The 16,575-nt window shown below is 41.1% G+C and overlaps 2 protein-coding genes across 6 annotated transcripts; one reads left to right on the top strand and one right to left on the bottom strand.

Moving 5' to 3' along the window:
* Positions 1–1,330: 1,330 nt before the first annotated feature.
* On the top strand, positions 1,331–5,876 carry tespa1 (thymocyte expressed, positive selection associated 1). 3 transcript variants are annotated; one of them, XM_037252399.1, is made up of 10 exons: positions 1,331–1,902; positions 2,132–2,300; positions 2,672–2,714; positions 3,114–3,154; positions 3,738–3,777; positions 3,900–3,950; positions 4,060–4,268; positions 4,406–4,998; positions 5,123–5,180; positions 5,293–5,876. In XM_037252399.1, exons 1-10 carry the CDS (start codon positions 1,861–1,863, stop codon positions 5,307–5,309), a joined length of 1,263 nt encoding a protein of 420 aa, XP_037108294.1. In that variant the 5' UTR covers positions 1,331–1,860; the 3' UTR covers positions 5,310–5,876. The 3 variants fall into 3 exon arrangements, with proteins under 3 accessions (XP_037108294.1, XP_037108295.1, XP_037108296.1); XM_037252400.1 differs by lacking the exons at positions 2,672–2,714; positions 3,114–3,154; XM_037252401.1 differs by lacking the exons at positions 2,672–2,714; positions 3,114–3,154; positions 3,900–3,950.
* On the bottom strand, positions 5,646–8,703 carry tarbp2 (TAR (HIV) RNA binding protein 2). 3 transcript variants are annotated; one of them, XM_037252404.1, is made up of 7 exons: positions 8,506–8,703; positions 7,860–8,174; positions 7,435–7,504; positions 7,248–7,365; positions 7,024–7,151; positions 6,732–6,927; positions 5,646–6,637 (listed from the first exon to the last, which is right to left on the bottom strand). In XM_037252404.1, exons 1-7 carry the CDS (start codon positions 8,556–8,558, stop codon positions 6,480–6,482), a joined length of 1,038 nt encoding a protein of 345 aa, XP_037108299.1. In that variant the 5' UTR covers positions 8,559–8,703; the 3' UTR covers positions 5,646–6,479. The 3 variants fall into 3 exon arrangements, with proteins under 3 accessions (XP_037108299.1, XP_037108300.1, XP_037108301.1); XM_037252405.1 differs by having other exon boundaries at positions 5,646–6,634; XM_037252406.1 differs by lacking the exons at positions 7,860–8,174; positions 8,506–8,703 and adding an exon at positions 7,570–7,714.
* Positions 8,704–16,575: the final 7,872 nt, after the last annotated feature.

The following is a 16,575-nucleotide window of genomic DNA, read 5'->3' as shown; positions in this document are numbered from 1 at the left end:
TAATTTTAAATAGTGCAATAGCCCTAATAACATACAAATAGGAATTGAGATGTTGGGGTGTTATGAGACAGAACAAAATGGATTGCAGTGACATGGAGGAATGGGAACCATGGAGCATAAATGAAAAATTCAACAGTTTTGGTTAAGCAAGACAACCCCCTTTCATGGGCTGGACAGAATTGCTTGATGGTGTTGACATCAATTGGAAAAAAACGACTTTGGGTGCAGTTGTGTTGTTTATTGTGCCAGCGTGGGTGTTTTATAGTGGACAGTGTATTATTTTTGTTGCACTATTCAGAGGCTGTACTTCAGGACTTGTATATAGTTTTAATGCTTTTCTGTACTTACACTTAATACAATTTTGCCACTTCAGTTAATTGAGTTTAAAACGTTTCATGCTATGTTGTTAGTTGTAGTCATCTTCAAGATCTGTCGGCACTAATATTTGTCAAAATGTACTTTTGCAGAGGTGATCGTTTTACGCCCGACTGTAGTTTTATTGCATTGATCAAAACTGACGACGCACACTTTGCTCTTGAAGCATAAACCTAAGGTATTTTTGGTTAAAAAGAAGCGCACCTCTATTACAACTGATTGCTTTTCACACCAATAGAGAGCGTGTTCTCTAAGTCGTTTCCGGAACAACTCGAAACCCGCTAATATTATTGGCTACTAGTCGAAAAGAAGGCGGGTCTAATCATGCTAGGTTGCGCCTTTTGGGTAAGCCAGACGTGGGATTTCTTGTTTTCGCCTCGTCAAAGGCGCCATGTTAATTGGTCACACTTAATACAGTTAGACTTCCCGCTTGCATCAACTTGTTCGCCTTTTCACGACTGGGCAGCGAAAGATTGATGTGCATGTAAACACGAAATTGGGCGGGTGTGTACTGTGGAAGGTGGGCTGGTTATTTTCAGTCTTGCCTCCGTGGCTGCTAGCCACTCCCTTGGTGGCGCCCTGTGGGCTGGAAAAGAGCGCGGAGGCGGTCGGGGGGCGGCCATGGCTGAAGAGCGAGGACAGGCCTGAGCCACGCCGGGGGCAGGGAATGGCTCTCTTGTGGGAGGGTTTTTAGATGATTCCGCCGTGCGAGGGGGCTGTCAGTGTAGCAGCACATGTGCCCACGTAAACAAAAGCTATTACGCTGCACAGTTACCGGCGGTTCGGCAAAGGCGTCGGCGAGGAACTCACGAAAAGATACCATCGCGATATTTTGCCTCTGCTACGACAGAAGTGTCGCGATACGATGATTGCGCAATAGTTAAATCAAGAGAAAGTAGTGTAAAAAAATCATGAGACAAAGCAGAGGAAATATTTTTTTTTATCCAATATAATGTCATACAAATGTGACCACTCAAATCAGCATGTGTAGATTTTATATTGAACACTACTCAGAACCAAATCACACACATGCAGGCTTGCAAAGAGAGATGTCCGCCAAAGTTCTTACAAAGAAATCTTGCACCCATTATCAATTTATTCCCAACAATACTATGTGTTGGCATGTTCATCTTATTTCCCAGGGCCTCGAGGAATAGTAGTGCAGGTTGTTGTTGTCACATCAACCACAGTATATTAACAATGAGGCTGTTTGTTTAACCACTGCTCCTGATGATATTTAAAATGACTTGTTTTTCTCATGTCAATAGATAAATATTGAATCTATATTATAATATTGAAAATGCTCATGATGATAAATATGTGTCACTTATCTCTGCAGGATGTGCGGTGGTGAGCACCCCACGCAATGTGTCAGTTTTAGATGCTCAGTCACTTCCCCCTGCGTCTATTCAACTTGACTTGTAGACTCATATAGAAGGCCAAAATGGTGAATTATTATCGCAAAGAAGCGGAAGCGTCCGGAGCATGTGGCGTGTCAGCTCTGCTAAGATTGCAAATATCCTTCAGGTAAGCTCACTTTGACCCATCAGGAGATGTAAAGTGAACATATACTATATGCCTCAAAATGAATGGGTAATGCTGCCTTTTACCGTAAAATCTTGAAATATACAGTTTTAACCTATAGATTTAAAAGCATTTACACTCGGGGAGGACTTCACTTCTATTGGCAGGAAAGCGCAACATCAGTCAATGGTTTTCTGCAAACCATCTTAAGCTGCTGTTCCTGTATTTGAAGGATCTCATTAACCACTCTGACTTAAATGATGGAAAATCTGTCCTCCACTGCCAGAAGGCAAAGGTGGCCAGTGGAGGTCAACAGTGCTCCATCCTGGAAGAAGTGGGTCCTCTTTGCAGCTTCCTCTCGGAATCCCTATCAGATGATGACGATGATGTCTTTGCAGACGGTTAGTGTGAAGGATGATTCTCTTAAACCTACCTATAAGTTTCTATCATACAGTAAAAATGTCATTCCTGTACGTACATGCTGTGTGTGTGTGTGTGTGTGTGTGTGTGTGTGTGTGTGTGTGTGTGTGTGTGTGTGTGTGTGTGTGTGTGTGTGTGTGTGTGTGTGTGTGTGTGTGTGTGTGTGTGTGTGTGTGTGTGTGTGTGTGTGTGTGTGTGTGTGTGTGTGTGTGTGTGTGTGTGTGTGTGTGTGTGTGTGTGTGTGTGTGTGTGTGTGTGTGTGTGTGTGTGTGTGTGTGTGTGTGTGTGTGTGTGTGTGTGTGTGTGTGTGTGTGTGTGTGTGTGTGTGTGTGTGTGTGTGTGATTTTTATAGGATGCTTCACAGGAAAAGCAGAATTCTTGCAGCAGAACCACAGGTAAGTCAGCTATGTTTGAAATGTATTCTTTTGTACCTTTGTTTCAATGAATGCAAACCTATAGAAGGTGTCTGAGGTCATATGTCAATAACCATGGGACATTTCTGGAAATTTACCAGAAATATCCCTCCCCCTTGTCATTTTTACTTCATCCTGTTGTGAAAGTGCGTCAAAGCAGGAAGTCCGCACACTGACCTTAGTTGACGTCTTTAAACATAAAAATAATTTATATATAAAATGAAGAGCCGTCTGAGCAATCAAATGTGGTTTGGAACTTGCTGACCTTGATGTTTATCAACACGAGGAAACCACTTTAACAGAAACATTGCGCAATACCAGTTGAATGTTTGTGTATGCATCGCGCGGATGACCAATGCAAGATGTGAATGTGTGTTGCAGGTTGGAGCCCTGCTTGCATAACAACTCTCTTTGGAGTTTGGGTATGTGCAGGACTGTGCATTCATGCTCTCTATATTTTATGGTCAAAGTAGCATTATTGTTAAGATTTTTTTTTTCATTTCTAATATCAGCATTGGTTGGAACAATATTCTATGTCCAGGCTAAGTTTGTCCAGTGTTTGCAGAAAAAATCATCCGCTTGCTGATTTTGTATTCAGGCCAAATAAATAATAATATTGGTTTGGCTTCCTCTAGTGGCATCACGGTGCCAAGCAAGCATTCTCTAATGGTACATAAAAGTATCACAAAATAAAAAATACCAATAAAATGTACAACATTTAACATGTAATACAATCAAACATATTAGAATATAGCTTGTAGGTAGCTTGTATTTTTAAATACATATTTCAAGTCCATTACATTTTTTGAAGTAGTTTGTTGTTTTCAAGACACGGGTTACCAGGTTACCTGTGATTAAAAACTAAATTTATTACCATAACTTTCATCATTTCTAGCATGTCACGAGCTAGTATAAAGTGACACACACACACACATGCAGCAGCACTTATCTTACAGACACACGATGACGTTCCTTCCTTTATTTGTATTCCAAAATGCATTTCAGATTCAGCGTTAAGTGGCGGAGATGTTCCATCCAAAGTGGGGTGAGTGAGAAATGCAGTCTGTTGTTTTTAACTGAAATGATATTATAATTTTCTAATTGAACTGAATCATTCCTTGTCTTCACTTTATTTTATTTTTCTTGTATTCCCTAACAACTCTGAAGACTTGCAATGCACCCTTCCAGCAAGCGAAGACACAATGACCTCTCCAGCAAGTAATTACCAAACCTCTTTGATAGACATTGCTCAATTAAAATCAACATTCGAACATCATCTGATCCCTTTGTTATTTATGATATACGTACCTCCTTTTTCTCCCATCAGTATTCCGGAGGTGCTCCAGTCACATTCAGTAGATGCCGAAGAGATCCTGTGGCAGTTGGGCTTTGGCTGCGACGACCCGCAGCCCACTGTGCGCATTCCCCCTCGCTTCCTTTCCTTCCCCTCTCAAGCTCGGGGTATCAACTTCCGCCTTTTCTTGGAGTCGCAAGTCCGAAGGATGCGTGAGGAGGACCCCACCCTGTGTTTAGCAAGTAAGATTAATCTAAAAAATAGTCAGTGTCGTGGGTTTTTATTATTTCTCATGTGGTAAAGTGGTTTTGAAACAAAATGAATAAAATTCGATTTAAATTAGTTCAATTAAATCATGAACTTGCCATCTTTCCCACAGGCCGTTTCAGACAAGTCCAAGCTCTGACCGCAATGGCCAACGCGTTCTACTCGCTGTACTCGCACGTGTCCGGCACGCCCCTGCTTAAACTCGGAACTCCGCAGTTCACCTTGTCGCCGCCCACCGAGAGCGTGAGGAGCAACCTGAGGAGCAGCGTGAGGACCGAGCCGCGCTCACCCGTTGAGAGGCTCAAGGATACCGTCTCCAAGATGTGCCTCTACACCTCACCCAGGACAAGGTCCAGCTTGCCTGATTTGGACAATCCAGTTCCCCAGCAGGTCCAGAATGAGTCTAAGAATGTACTGGGAGAAGAAGACTGCAGTTTGGCATTACAAGTGGGGACAGATACACATGCCAAGCAAAATGATAGTGTCACAATAGAGGATGAGTTAAAACAAATTGGCACGGTAACCTACGAGATCCTCAATCCAAAGATAGTTGAGTGTGTCCGCCAAGCAAATGCCCTACATCACGTCTTCCCTGAAGTGTCTTCAGATGTCTGTCAATACTCAATTGATATCTGCCGTGCAAAGATTCCAAAATGCATCAAGGACCTCAAGAAGTGCGATGAGGGGCTCAACTTAGATTCGGAGGTTCGTAGACCTTTGTAATTGCAAATGGCTGTTTTTTTTTTGTTTGTTTTTTTGAGGTGGCCTGAGATTGACCAGTGCGGGTGCACCCCTCTTGATATTGACTTGTTCCATTTGTTTCCAACAGATGGGTTGTGTAGGAGAGGAAGAAACAGCAAGAGAAACACCAATACAGCAAATTAAAGGTACACTTTGAAATGTATTTCACTAATGTATGTAGTGAAGCATTTTTCGTAACTTCAAATTACAAAAGGTGACGTTCTATAGCCTGACTGCTTGCGTCCTGGATCTTTATAGGTGGTGAGTTTGGCTGATGAAGAAACTTCGGACAAAGATAACATACTTCGATGAAGCCAGTTGGGAAGAAAAACAACAGCAACAATGCCCCTGACAATAATTGACGGGTGAAGCAACCCAAGCTAAATTACTGGACAGTTTTTAAAATAATTGAACTCGTACGCATTAAAGGGTAAGTCAGTTTTTTGTTGTTTTTTTTTTTTTTTAGTTTTTAGGTCATATTTATCAAATATTTTAGCATTTTCTGTGTTATTTAAACATTTAATTTACGCAGTCTCATTTATGAGTTCGCAGAGAAAATATTTTTATGTAACATGAATTTCTCAATGATGAATGAATGAATTCCACTTGTATGCATATAATTCTCCAATTTATTATAACAGTAACAGGTTGCAAAATAGTTAAAAGTGCAATTGAATTCGGTCATCTTTGCAACAAACTTGATTTGGACTACAGTACTGTGTTTTTATGGTCCCCAGGGGGTCTATTTAAAAATGGGAAATACTTAAAAAAAAAAGCAACACTTTAATACAATTCTTCTACACAAGTGCAGCAGCACACAGAATGCTGGAGAAATTTAAAACTAAAAAAAGAAAAACACATACAAAAGAGAAATATAATTTGTTGAAGACCATATTAAAAAGTAATCTCCAACATGTATCTCATTTGAGGGAATTCAATTTTTTTTGTCAGCACTGGCAACAAGTCGTGCGTTCAAATTGGTCTAATAGGAATATTCCACATTATTGTCCCAATTGTCCTTGACAAGGTAAGAATTGTCAAGTTCATAATGTGGCCACTGTCCCATGTGCTGATTTTAAATTAGCTGAATAACAACTGATAGTCATACAAATCATTATCAGGACAAAACAAACACTTTTCTCATCTTGTTCCTAATTTAACGTGTTAAAATTATGGTAATTGCTAAAAAGATAATTCTGCAGTGTCCCAGTGTGTGTAATCTTTGACTTAAACATGATGACACAATCCTTTATAGCTGCTCGATGGATTTGTTGCTGAATATGTCCATATTTTTTTTTGTCATGAAATGTGTGAGAGGAAATGGACATTTGGGATGATGTAAATATTCACTGGTGGCATAAGGAGATGAAAAAAAAGCATCTTTTTCCAAGATGTCTTCTTCTGTAAAAATGAGAGGTATTTGGCGTTGTCCTCATCCATGACCTTCACTTCGCCCCGGCCATGATTTTGAGGTACTGAAGTGCATTGTGGGCAGCGTTGGCACGAGCGTCCTCAACGTTCATGGCAAAGCCGTGGCATACTGTGATTGGTTGCGTAGACAGCTCCACAAGACACTGGCAGCGGCCGCTCAGGCTTCGCTCTTCTGAAACCAAAGACAAAAATGTAAAGGAAGGTTCATTCCTAATTGTTTTGAATGTTCTTAAAGTCTCAAAGCACTATCGAAGCGCACGCAATACCTAGGTCGAGGTAGCTGACTTCAAAGCACTGCTCAGTCGACAGCTCCTCAAGCACCGAGCAGAAGTTGGAGTCGTCGGGCAGTCCCAACGGGTGAGTGCGCAGTTGCAGAATCTTCTCACCGGCTGAGTTCCTCAGCGCGTCCCAAGTGCAGCTGTAGCTTTTATTCTTGCTAGACTCCGCCCTGCTCCCCGCGTGCTGTACGACAGTATAGGTAATAATTAAAGGAAAATAAGACATTACTGGTTCAATGTGCACCTCGTATAGACGCATGTTGTTGTTTTTTTCGCTCACCATGTTGAATGTGTCATCTTCTACATCGCCATCGTTGTTGGTCCTCAGGTCCACCGGGACGTCGTGTATCCGCGCTAGCATTTTGGCGGCTGCGTTTCTCTTGGCCAGCTTCTTGGATGTACCGCTTCCTGATTCAAAAACAGCACACACGTTTTATTAAGATGGCCACTCACTAGCTCATTCTTACAAATTATTGAGAGGAGCGTTGCGTTTGCTCTTTGTACCTATTTCCATAAATTTCTCCACTCTGCAGGTCATAGTGAATTCCTTGCGATGCGCCGGACCGGACTCTTGCGTCACTGTATATTCTGGTAGACGCCATCCCTTCTGCACCACCAATTCCTGAAAGACAAACAACATAATCACACAAGTGTCTGAATGTATTTAGCTTATTCCAGAAAGGGAACAAACCTGCAGAGCTCCAACGGGGTTACATTCTGATTGCTGCGAAGTGACTAAAGTCTTCATCTCGCATGGAGAGCTGCACACAAGACCGCAATGTCAGAAACAGACATTTCTAATGGGACAGGCACATTTGATACCCACAAAGGAAGAGACGACATCACCAGAATGATTTTCAGAATTTTTTACATATCAAAGAAGCCCATGGAAGACAATCATGGAATCAATGGCACTAAACATTGTTGAAGTCCATTGGTGAAGCAGCAATTTATCAACATCCTGAAGCGAGGTATATGCTTCCAAAATTAACATGTTTGCAACAATTGCATTTTATGGGAAAATAACAATCTGAGAATTTACGTATTCTTACTTTTAAGGCATAAAGTATCAATGGAAAATTTGATTTGGAATTGTTGGTGTGTATTGTAACTGACCTATCTTCATCCACAGGCGCATCAACTCTGACAAATGAGTCTCCTTCAAGACCGAAACCTATGGGACCTGCAAGGTTCCCCTTGAGCATCTTCAGTGCTGCCTCGGCCGCTTTGTGCTTGGCCGCCTTCTTGCTGGGGCCTTGGCCCGTGCAACTGATCTCTCCCACGGAGACGCGGAACGTGAAGTTGGGCTGGTGAGCCTGTCCCTCGGCCTTCAGCAGGTCGTATACCGGGGTCTTTCCTATCCGCGTTCCATATTCCTGCAGCAGACTAATCGGCGTCTTTCCGGGATTCACTGCCAGCATTTGCTCAATACTGGATAGAAGCAAAATATTATATTAATTTGATCAGCATTCTTTAATTAAACTTTACAGATACCTTAAAGAACAGAGCATAATTTGAGTCAAGAAAAAAAAACCAAGTCTGAGTGACAGGAAGAAGAAAATGAGTAATGCTGTTGTAATGTAGTGTAATCCTACACTTCTGCCAATTACAATAAATGCACGATTGAGGATCACTACATATTAACAATACAAATCTCTAGTCTCATTTACGAGATGGACCAAACAATGCTAACGCAAAAATGATATATACTGTATGTCATGTTTTTACCATGCTGATAGCCTAGCCTGAATGCAATTTTTACCTGGAGCACCCGGAGTTTCTGTTCCAGCTGTCCGAGGCTGTCTCGTCGTTCATTCCCTATTTCAGACGGACAGCCGGTAGGATTCGGATGGCAAGCCCCCCCACCAGAACAAACGCTTCCTTTCATTAGACGGGTTTTCCCACACAACATGTAAAAACGCAGCCCTTCTTTTCGTTAGCGTCAGAGTTGCTTGGCAGCACAAATATGACGTAGGGTGGAGAATACCTTCTGATTGGTCGGGGAGATCTGTGTTTTTGTTCACGGGGGCCCACTTGCCGGCTGTTTTTTCTTTTTTTTTTTGACAACGTCGAGATAAAAGTTGATTAAAAATAACTAAGCACAATTTTTGTAATGGAAACAGAACATTTACTAAGGCTAAAACTACAGTATTTTAGCCAAATTAAAAACCAACCATAATATTTATTACACATAGTAGAAATACAGTTCGTAATGGATTTTGCAATCAGCAATTATGTTGTTATACCATGGAAAATCTCAAGGACATACAGGATAGAAAATTGCGTATAATGATATTGGAAAAATTATTATTCGGTAGATTGTTAAAAGAAAAGAAAAAAGACCCGTGGTCATGGTTCCCATTGATCCACCAGAGGGCGACATTTATTCATACATCTGAGGTAGCGTGGATTTTGAGCTTAAAATATTAAATGCGCTTGAACTCTACTTCACGCGTGTACTTTATTGCATTAAAAACATAAGAGTTTAATCTACGGAAATATTTTTCGCATTTCGGACTTTTAAATTGGTATTTTTTTACATACCACAAATTTAACTTGCTTTTCCAACTTTCTTTTTTCTTTTTAAGTTCAGCTTTTGATGAATGATACCCTTTCAGTTCTCTGTATGTAAAGTAAAAGCTGGATGGGTCAAATGTTTTTGTAAGGTAACACCTCTCTGTTTGCAGCCATATTGAGTCACCGGGCACGCGCTTTCAACGACAAAAAATGCAAATCTAAAATAAATTTGTTGTTACAAATTATCTTAGAATAAATACATTTCTAATATTGCTTCACTTCAATTGTCACATGTTAATCATGCTACTTTTGGAACGCTTCTGCTGGACAACCAACGTCAGTAAAATGGGCAGAACTAGCCACGCTTCTGTGCCGATTGGTCCACAATCATTTTTCCGTGTGTCAGCGGTAATGGCTTGTAAACTAAATTGTGGATTCAAAGCAGTTTGTGTTTCTTGTTAGAAATCTAGTTTCTTGTAATTTGAGCAAGCAGGAGCTGATTTATTGATTATATACACAAATCTTTTAGTGTTGTATTATTTTCCCCTTTCAATCTTGGTACTTTGGATGTGTTTGTGTGCCGAGGTCCCCCACAAAAATTCCCCTCGAGTTCACAGGCCCCGGCCCAACTGTTGTAGCAGCATTTCCATGAAATATCTCATCTGAAAATTTTCCGCTTTTCCGTCTTTACTCTTGCGGTTGAAGCAAATTAATCCCGCGACACTGTCGAAACGGCGCTGGGCCTTCTGACGGCTTTATCCGTCGGCGTCAGCGCGCCACACACATTCTGCCAAGCGCAACACCAAAATCGAACCAGCCGTGAAAAGCGGCAGTCCTTACGGGAGACAAACCGCTCGTTATTTATCCTTTTTGCTAATCGTTCGCCTTGTACGCTCATGTTTCACCAGGGCTTAATTTGCTGGCCTGCTTGTGTTTTTATTGGGTCGGCGGTTAGATCATCGACTGAATGAGATCAGGAATAAATGCTCGTCTCGCTGTTACGTTATGCCTCATCCAGAGTGCACGCGCGTGTCCACAAACACACTTTTCCTCCAGCTCGCCTCGGGTTGCCGCACAAGTACGTCTGCTTCCTTTTGTTGCCAAAATCATCAGCAGATAGGCCTCCCCCCTCCCCCCTCCCTCCCACCATCTCCTTCCTCAATATGATGCGTTTCCTTTTTTGTGTGTGTTTTGATCCCTCTCTTGCGGCCAAGCTGCGCTTGTGGCGAGGCTCGGGGTTCGAGTGGCGCTCCCGTATTATTTTTGGCAGCGGCCGTGGTTGGTGGCTGTTTGAGGGGCAAGGAGTCGGGGTGCAACCCCCCCTCTCCCCAAAACCAAGGCTGTTTAAGGGATTTGCGTCTGAAGAAATTGCTTTGTTAATGATCACAGATGCAACGGGGTTGTGAGCATAAGCATTTAGAGGAAGACTGGCATGGACATTTCTTGCTTCAACACCTTATATGCACCTTTTCCGTTTGCAGGCCACACACTCAGACTTGCAAAACATTGAACTTGCGCAAAGACGATAACATAGCCTTGTAATTTATTTACAAATGCTCATTTCTAGCTATGAAACAGAACCTCAGAGGAAAACTTGACATCCCTGCTTTAAATGGATAACCGATGCAGATGGTGTAATTGTAGTAATGTAGTCGTTATGATTTGTTGTGATTACACCTGGCGAGTTCATATTTTGCTTTGGCCTCTGATGTCACGACACAATCACAGTGGTTGGTATTGATGACGCGCTTCACTCCACTTTTTGCTTCACTGTCCCGTTGAAGGTGGAATACCGCTATCTAATCTGTTCCCGATTCCATGCCTGGGTCCTTTATAAAGAACCGTAACCCAGGAAAAAAAAAGAAAAGGCAGAAAACCTCGGTTTCAGCCAGGGAATATTCCATCGAACGAGACGTAGCGCTTGCTGAGGCAACATACGGTGTCAGACACGTCACTCCTCTTTCCTCCATTCAAAAATGATTTTCTTCAATTCTATTATTGGCCACAGATCAAGAGAAGGTTATTACCCAATTTTATTTATTTATATATGCAGGACAGCTATGTGTGGAAGTGCATGTGAATGTGTGTGTACTATGTGCTGCTGAGTGGCATGTAATTGCGTGTGTGTGTGTGGAAACCACAAAAGATATTTCAATTTCTTGAGAATATTAAATAAACAAAGCGAAGCGCAGGCTGCCAGTGGCTTCAGGGTGGATGGGGTGGCGGCAAGGCCTGGTGGCGGTGGTGGTGGAGGGGGGACGTTGTGGCCGTGGCTCGGGGGGGGGTTGAGGCTGCTCACGGTCCGGGCCCCCGCCGGACACACTGGCGCCTCCTCGCGCTGGAGGACTTCAGAACCACCACACTCGTCTCCACCAAAACCCTGCCAAGTCCGACTCCCCGCTCCCGCTTCCAACCGCGCTGCTCCCATTCCAGCATTTGACTCTCACTGTCGCTTTTTTTTTTCTTTCCTTCTAATTGCTCCAAACCACCATTCTGTTGTCTCTTTTTTAGTTAGTTTATTTGTTTATTTGTCAGGAACCGTCTATAGAAAACATTGAAACTCCAGATGCTTTGTGCCGGACTATATCTTTTCCATCTGCTGTCTCTGTGACAAGTATGAAAGAAAGATGGATGAAAAAAAAGTTTACACATCCCTGTTCAAATGCCAGATTTTTATGATATAAAAACCGAGACCAAGATAAATAATGAAGAACTTTTTCATAACAACTAAAGTGGAAAAAATAAAGAGATTTATTCAAATGGGGAAGAGAAAATAAACAACGGAGATAATGTGCTTGCACAAGTGTGCACACACTCTTAAGGATGTGGCTTTGATCAGAATCAACCAAATCATTTTCAAACATGTCAAATGTCATTACACCCTTGCCAATGATTATTCCAAATAAAGTTTAGCCGTTTTAGTCGTAGTAGGCTTTTCCTAAAATTTCCTTAATCTGCTTTTTTTTTCAGAAACTTGAAGATTTTGTGCTGACATTAAATGCCATCTGAGGCTTTTTTTCAATTGAATTGTATAGGTAATTCACATTAATCATGTTATGTTTTGATATTATTTACGTACCTTGGCATTTGAACAAACGTTTTATAATGTATGCACTGTACGTGTCAAATTTACGTCTTTTTTTTAACTCTATATGTTCGTATCCATCAGGCCCCCCCCCCCCTTAAATCCTTTCTCTTGAAATGTTCCACGGAAGTATTTTGTGGCTTGAGCGTAAAAAAGAAAACAAGAGCTGTCTTAGGCTAAGCGTCACTCACAATCCAGTCAAGATAGTACTTTTTTTTTTTTTTCTTGCGAAGGAAAGAACATTTTATTGCTGTGCTGTAAGGATATTAAGTCAGGACAGTCCAAAAACCTCCATAAGTGTTTTTCCAACCATGAGAGGGCCTTAAAGGGAGGAGGGGAGAGTCTCTGAAATAAATAAACATTATGAATGGAGATATTGAAATGATTAACTAATGGAAGACATTTAAGGATATATATATATATATATATATATATATATATATGATATTATCCCGTTATGGTCAAAATGGAGCTCATAGTACCAATTATAGCTTCCTAAATGAATTCTCGTCATCATATTTCTATTACTAGATGGTAAACGTGAAGGACATTCCCATGGATAGATCATGCCTCATTGGCAAAAATGTTTCTGCTGTCTCTAATTTACCTATGAATGTTCAACATGGATACATGTTGTGTCACAATTTTTACTCCCTGGAAGTAATTTGTCATCCGGAGGCCATTAAATGGGGAGCACATTATCTTTTAAAGGGGTGCAGCGTCACCCACAAGCCTCCCGCAGCTGCTTATAAACAAAATGGCATCGTTTAGTGTCGCATTTGGTGCGCTGGGCAGCGAGGGAGTAGCTCCCTTTTAAACTTTAAAGGCGGCTTTCGTGTAAAAAAAAAGAGCGGTTACATATGTATGATTAGTGTCAAAAATATGAGCGGCGCTTTCATGATTGATACTGCACACTGCCACATTAAAATACATGTTAAATCATTTATACCTCGATATAAAAATATTTATGATACAAGTGTTTTGGTGGCGCAATACCGACTTATCAGTAGTCGGCATGGGAATCGCAGAGTGACACAGTAAGATGCTGTCGCCGTTATTTTTGTATATCTCTCATAATTCGGGTCGTTCGTAAGTCAAAGCACCGCTGTGCAACAAAAAGAAAGACAATGAAGTCATTGTACATCTATCACGATTAGTTTCCTCGCTTGTCGATCTCAATGATGTCTGTACCTGATAAAGCAATGACAAACAAAGGAGACTCTATCACACGGCTTGACCTTTCTACTGCTCTTATCGCTTTCCTCTTTAAGCCTCGTCGCATATTGGGCCCGGGGTAGCCTTATCTTGTCGTTACTGACGGCCTCTCCGTAGAGCCTCCGGGCATGCCGGCCAGCATTCCGCCGCAGAATTGTGCTCACTCACACCTGCAGACACCTGTGCTTTTGTTTTATAGTTAACCTCTAAAACCTCCCTTTTCATAGGCGGTGGGGGAGCAGTGTGCACTCTTGCCTGTGGCTATGAGAGCACATGCACCATTGTGCGATTGATTCTGCTCTTCAGCTGAGACCACGTAACAGTAAGAAACCTACATTATAACATACATCTTGTATTGTACTGTCTTATACAGTACTTAAAGTTGCATGATGGACATTGTAAATGTGTTTTATAATATGTGAATATAATGATATACCATTTATTTAAAAGTCTGTATCAAAATATATGTCATATTTGAAATGTGTTCCTATCACAAAAGAGGTGTTTTTGTTGTGTCATGCATTTAATTGATTTTTATAACCACTGAAATGCACATAATATCAGGAAGGTTTTATACCCAGCAAACTAGTTGAGAGTGACTCAACAGCGCCTTTGCTGTTTGCATCCAAGTACTGTACTCCCTTTTTGCCCCAATTCTTTCATGATGCAATCAATCAAGCATCATTTTCACACACTCAACAGAATTTCTTGCAATAAATCAGCCAAGTAATCGATAACTAACCGGAATTAAATTTACCATAAGGAGGTAAAAATATAAGACAGGTAAAATGTTAAAATTGTGCATAAAACATGCGCACAGTTACTCTTCAAGTCATTCAAAGATTTTCAAGGTAATTCCATTTTATTGTTCATGTAAATATTGAGGTGTTAAGGCTCAACTAATCAGTGTTGGGATGAAAATAAATGAAAAGTAATTTCATTTAACAGGTGTTTCTGGGCTCTAATGACATAATGTGCTGGTTTCTTAACAAGTCTGTTTTATTTTTAAATGAAATGGAGCGGAAGTGCACTTGTGGCTCAAACATATGGAAAGAGTGTCCACCTTGTGGTTTTGCCTTTGTGTGTCCCAGCGTGATTATTTTCCTCCTTATGGTTTACACTTAATGTTTCCTGGCCGTTTTAAATAAAACGAGTAAAAATAAAGCTCAGGCCGCCACCGCCACTGTGGAGGGGAAGAGCGTGTGTTTTAAAAATGTCAGAAAATACCCGTGGTGCTGACCATCTTGTCAAAACCCCCACTCTCCCTACCTCAGTGGCCTGACACACCCAAGTCCAAGCCATCCTCAATCACCCAAGCTTGCCTTTTATTCTGCGGATTCGACCATGCACCCACTTCAGACCACCATAAACACGGCGCTCCCTGATGACAGAGCCGGCCCCGGGACGTTTTATATAAATTGACCTCAACTACAGCTCATTAGAAGCCCCAAATTGGAACCATGCAGTCCTCTAAGTGTAAATGTTACAACTGGTGAGTTGGTGGCTTCTGGGAGGGGGGGGTCACTGTAGAAGGAAGATTATTAGAATGTTTCCTATTGCGATAGAATAAAAAATATATTAGTATTGTCAAGGAGTAATTGATTTTATTTGTTTGGCATCTCACCTGCTTGCTGGGTTTATACTACACTGTCCAAACGACACAATTCCAGGTTTATTTTTTTTGCTTCCGTGATTGCAAATGTATGGAAGCGCCAATGTGGACTAATCATTTGTGACTGGCAAATACGTTCAAATGTATTTGCATGTAAAAATTAGCATTTAGCCTGCAAGTATGTTAGAATGTACTATTACCACGTAAATTCAAATGTATTAGTCAGTCAAAAAATTATCCACATTGGCAGTTCCAAGTTTCTGTACAAATACAAACACATAGAGAAAAAGGTTTTGTGAAAATAGACAAAAAAAACTAGCTTGTGCATAAAAATATGTGATAACGCAGCACAAGAGAACAAGCTCAGCTATCACCAAACTTACTGTTTTTAATTTATTTTGTCTTACTGTAATTACGACTTTTCTACTTCGCTAGCATAGGTTAGTGACACAGCCCTTAGGTTCAAATTTGGTTTATGTCGTTGCCATAGGAATGAAACAAATCATAAACTAAGAACCCCCTTGTAGATTTAATGTCGAATGTCACGCAACACAAGGAGTGTCGAGATTCAAACTCAGAAGCTCTCAAACATGAAGCAAACATGATAACCACTAGTCACTGTGCTGCCCAAAGAAAACCCGAACTCCCATAAAGCTCAAATTGTAACTTTAACCTTACATATAAACTTTAAATAGGGTAACTCAGAATTGCATCCTGAAGACCATTAAGGTTATTTCCTTCAAATCAGTCCAGGCCAACGAAACTGTATGCAACGTAATGTAATGCGATTAATTTATTAATTTGCGTTCCATAAGAATACACGTAAATAGAGAGTTAAATAAATGTTTAGATTGGCAAAATGTTCCACTCAGAAATGTAGTTTGAATCCACATCTCTATTTTGGACTCGCATTGAGTCTCTCCTGGGCTTATCTCTATTAAAACGCCCAGCTCCACCCACCTCAAGCATTTTTACTATCATGACAGGAAAGTGGACCTGCGGTGACGGTAGCTTCGTGGTATCAAATTATAGTTTTTTTTTTTTTGTTTTTTGTTTTTCCGACAACCTGCAACACATTACCCTGACTTCACTTGTATCTCCACATCACGTCTGTCATCCTGCTTTACAGCAATTGTCCCTTTTGTTGGAGCGCCTGAACAATGCAAGCACTTACCCTCAGTCCTAATCCTCCCCACCTTGTGTTTTTCTTTTTTTCATGACTGACTGATAATTACGCCTCTTAATCTTAAGAGAGGTGCAATTGTTGTTAACTACAGTGCAGGTCCTTGTGTGGTACGAATGGCTCACCTGTGTGCTTTGTTTGTCTTACAAATGACAATGAAAGCTGTTGAAGTGGAAACAAGACAGGAAGTGAAATCATTTGTAAGGATGCAGTCTGCAAA

Source organism: Syngnathus acus, chromosome 5 (assembly GCF_901709675.1).
Source record: "Syngnathus acus chromosome 5, fSynAcu1.2, whole genome shotgun sequence".
NCBI classification, from domain to species: domain Eukaryota; kingdom Metazoa; phylum Chordata; class Actinopteri; order Syngnathiformes; family Syngnathidae; genus Syngnathus; species Syngnathus acus.
This window is presented reverse-complemented; position numbering and strand designations above follow the sequence as displayed.

Excerpts from the sequence above, each read along its gene's own strand:
- tespa1 (XM_037252399.1), top strand. The coding sequence starts at position 1,861 with ATGTGGCGTGTCAGCTCTGCTAAGATTGCAAATATCCTTCAG. Across the intron at positions 2,301-2,671 it reads CGATGATGTCTTTGCAGACG|GATGCTTCACAGGAAAAGCA; the intron begins GTTAGTGTGAAG and ends TGATTTTTATAG. Across the intron at positions 3,778-3,899 it reads GATGTTCCATCCAAAGTGGG|ACTTGCAATGCACCCTTCCA; the intron begins GTGAGTGAGAAA and ends ACAACTCTGAAG.
- tarbp2 (XM_037252404.1), bottom strand. The coding sequence starts at position 8,558 with ATGAACGACGAGACAGCCTCGGACAGCTGGAACAGAAACTCCGGGTGC. Across the intron at positions 7,366-7,434 it reads ACCCCGTTGGAGCTCTGCAG|GAATTGGTGGTGCAGAAGGG; the intron begins GTTTGTTCCCTT and ends TTTGTCTTTCAG. Across the intron at positions 6,928-7,023 it reads AAGATGACACATTCAACATG|CACGCGGGGAGCAGGGCGGA; the intron begins GTGAGCGAAAAA and ends ACTGTCGTACAG.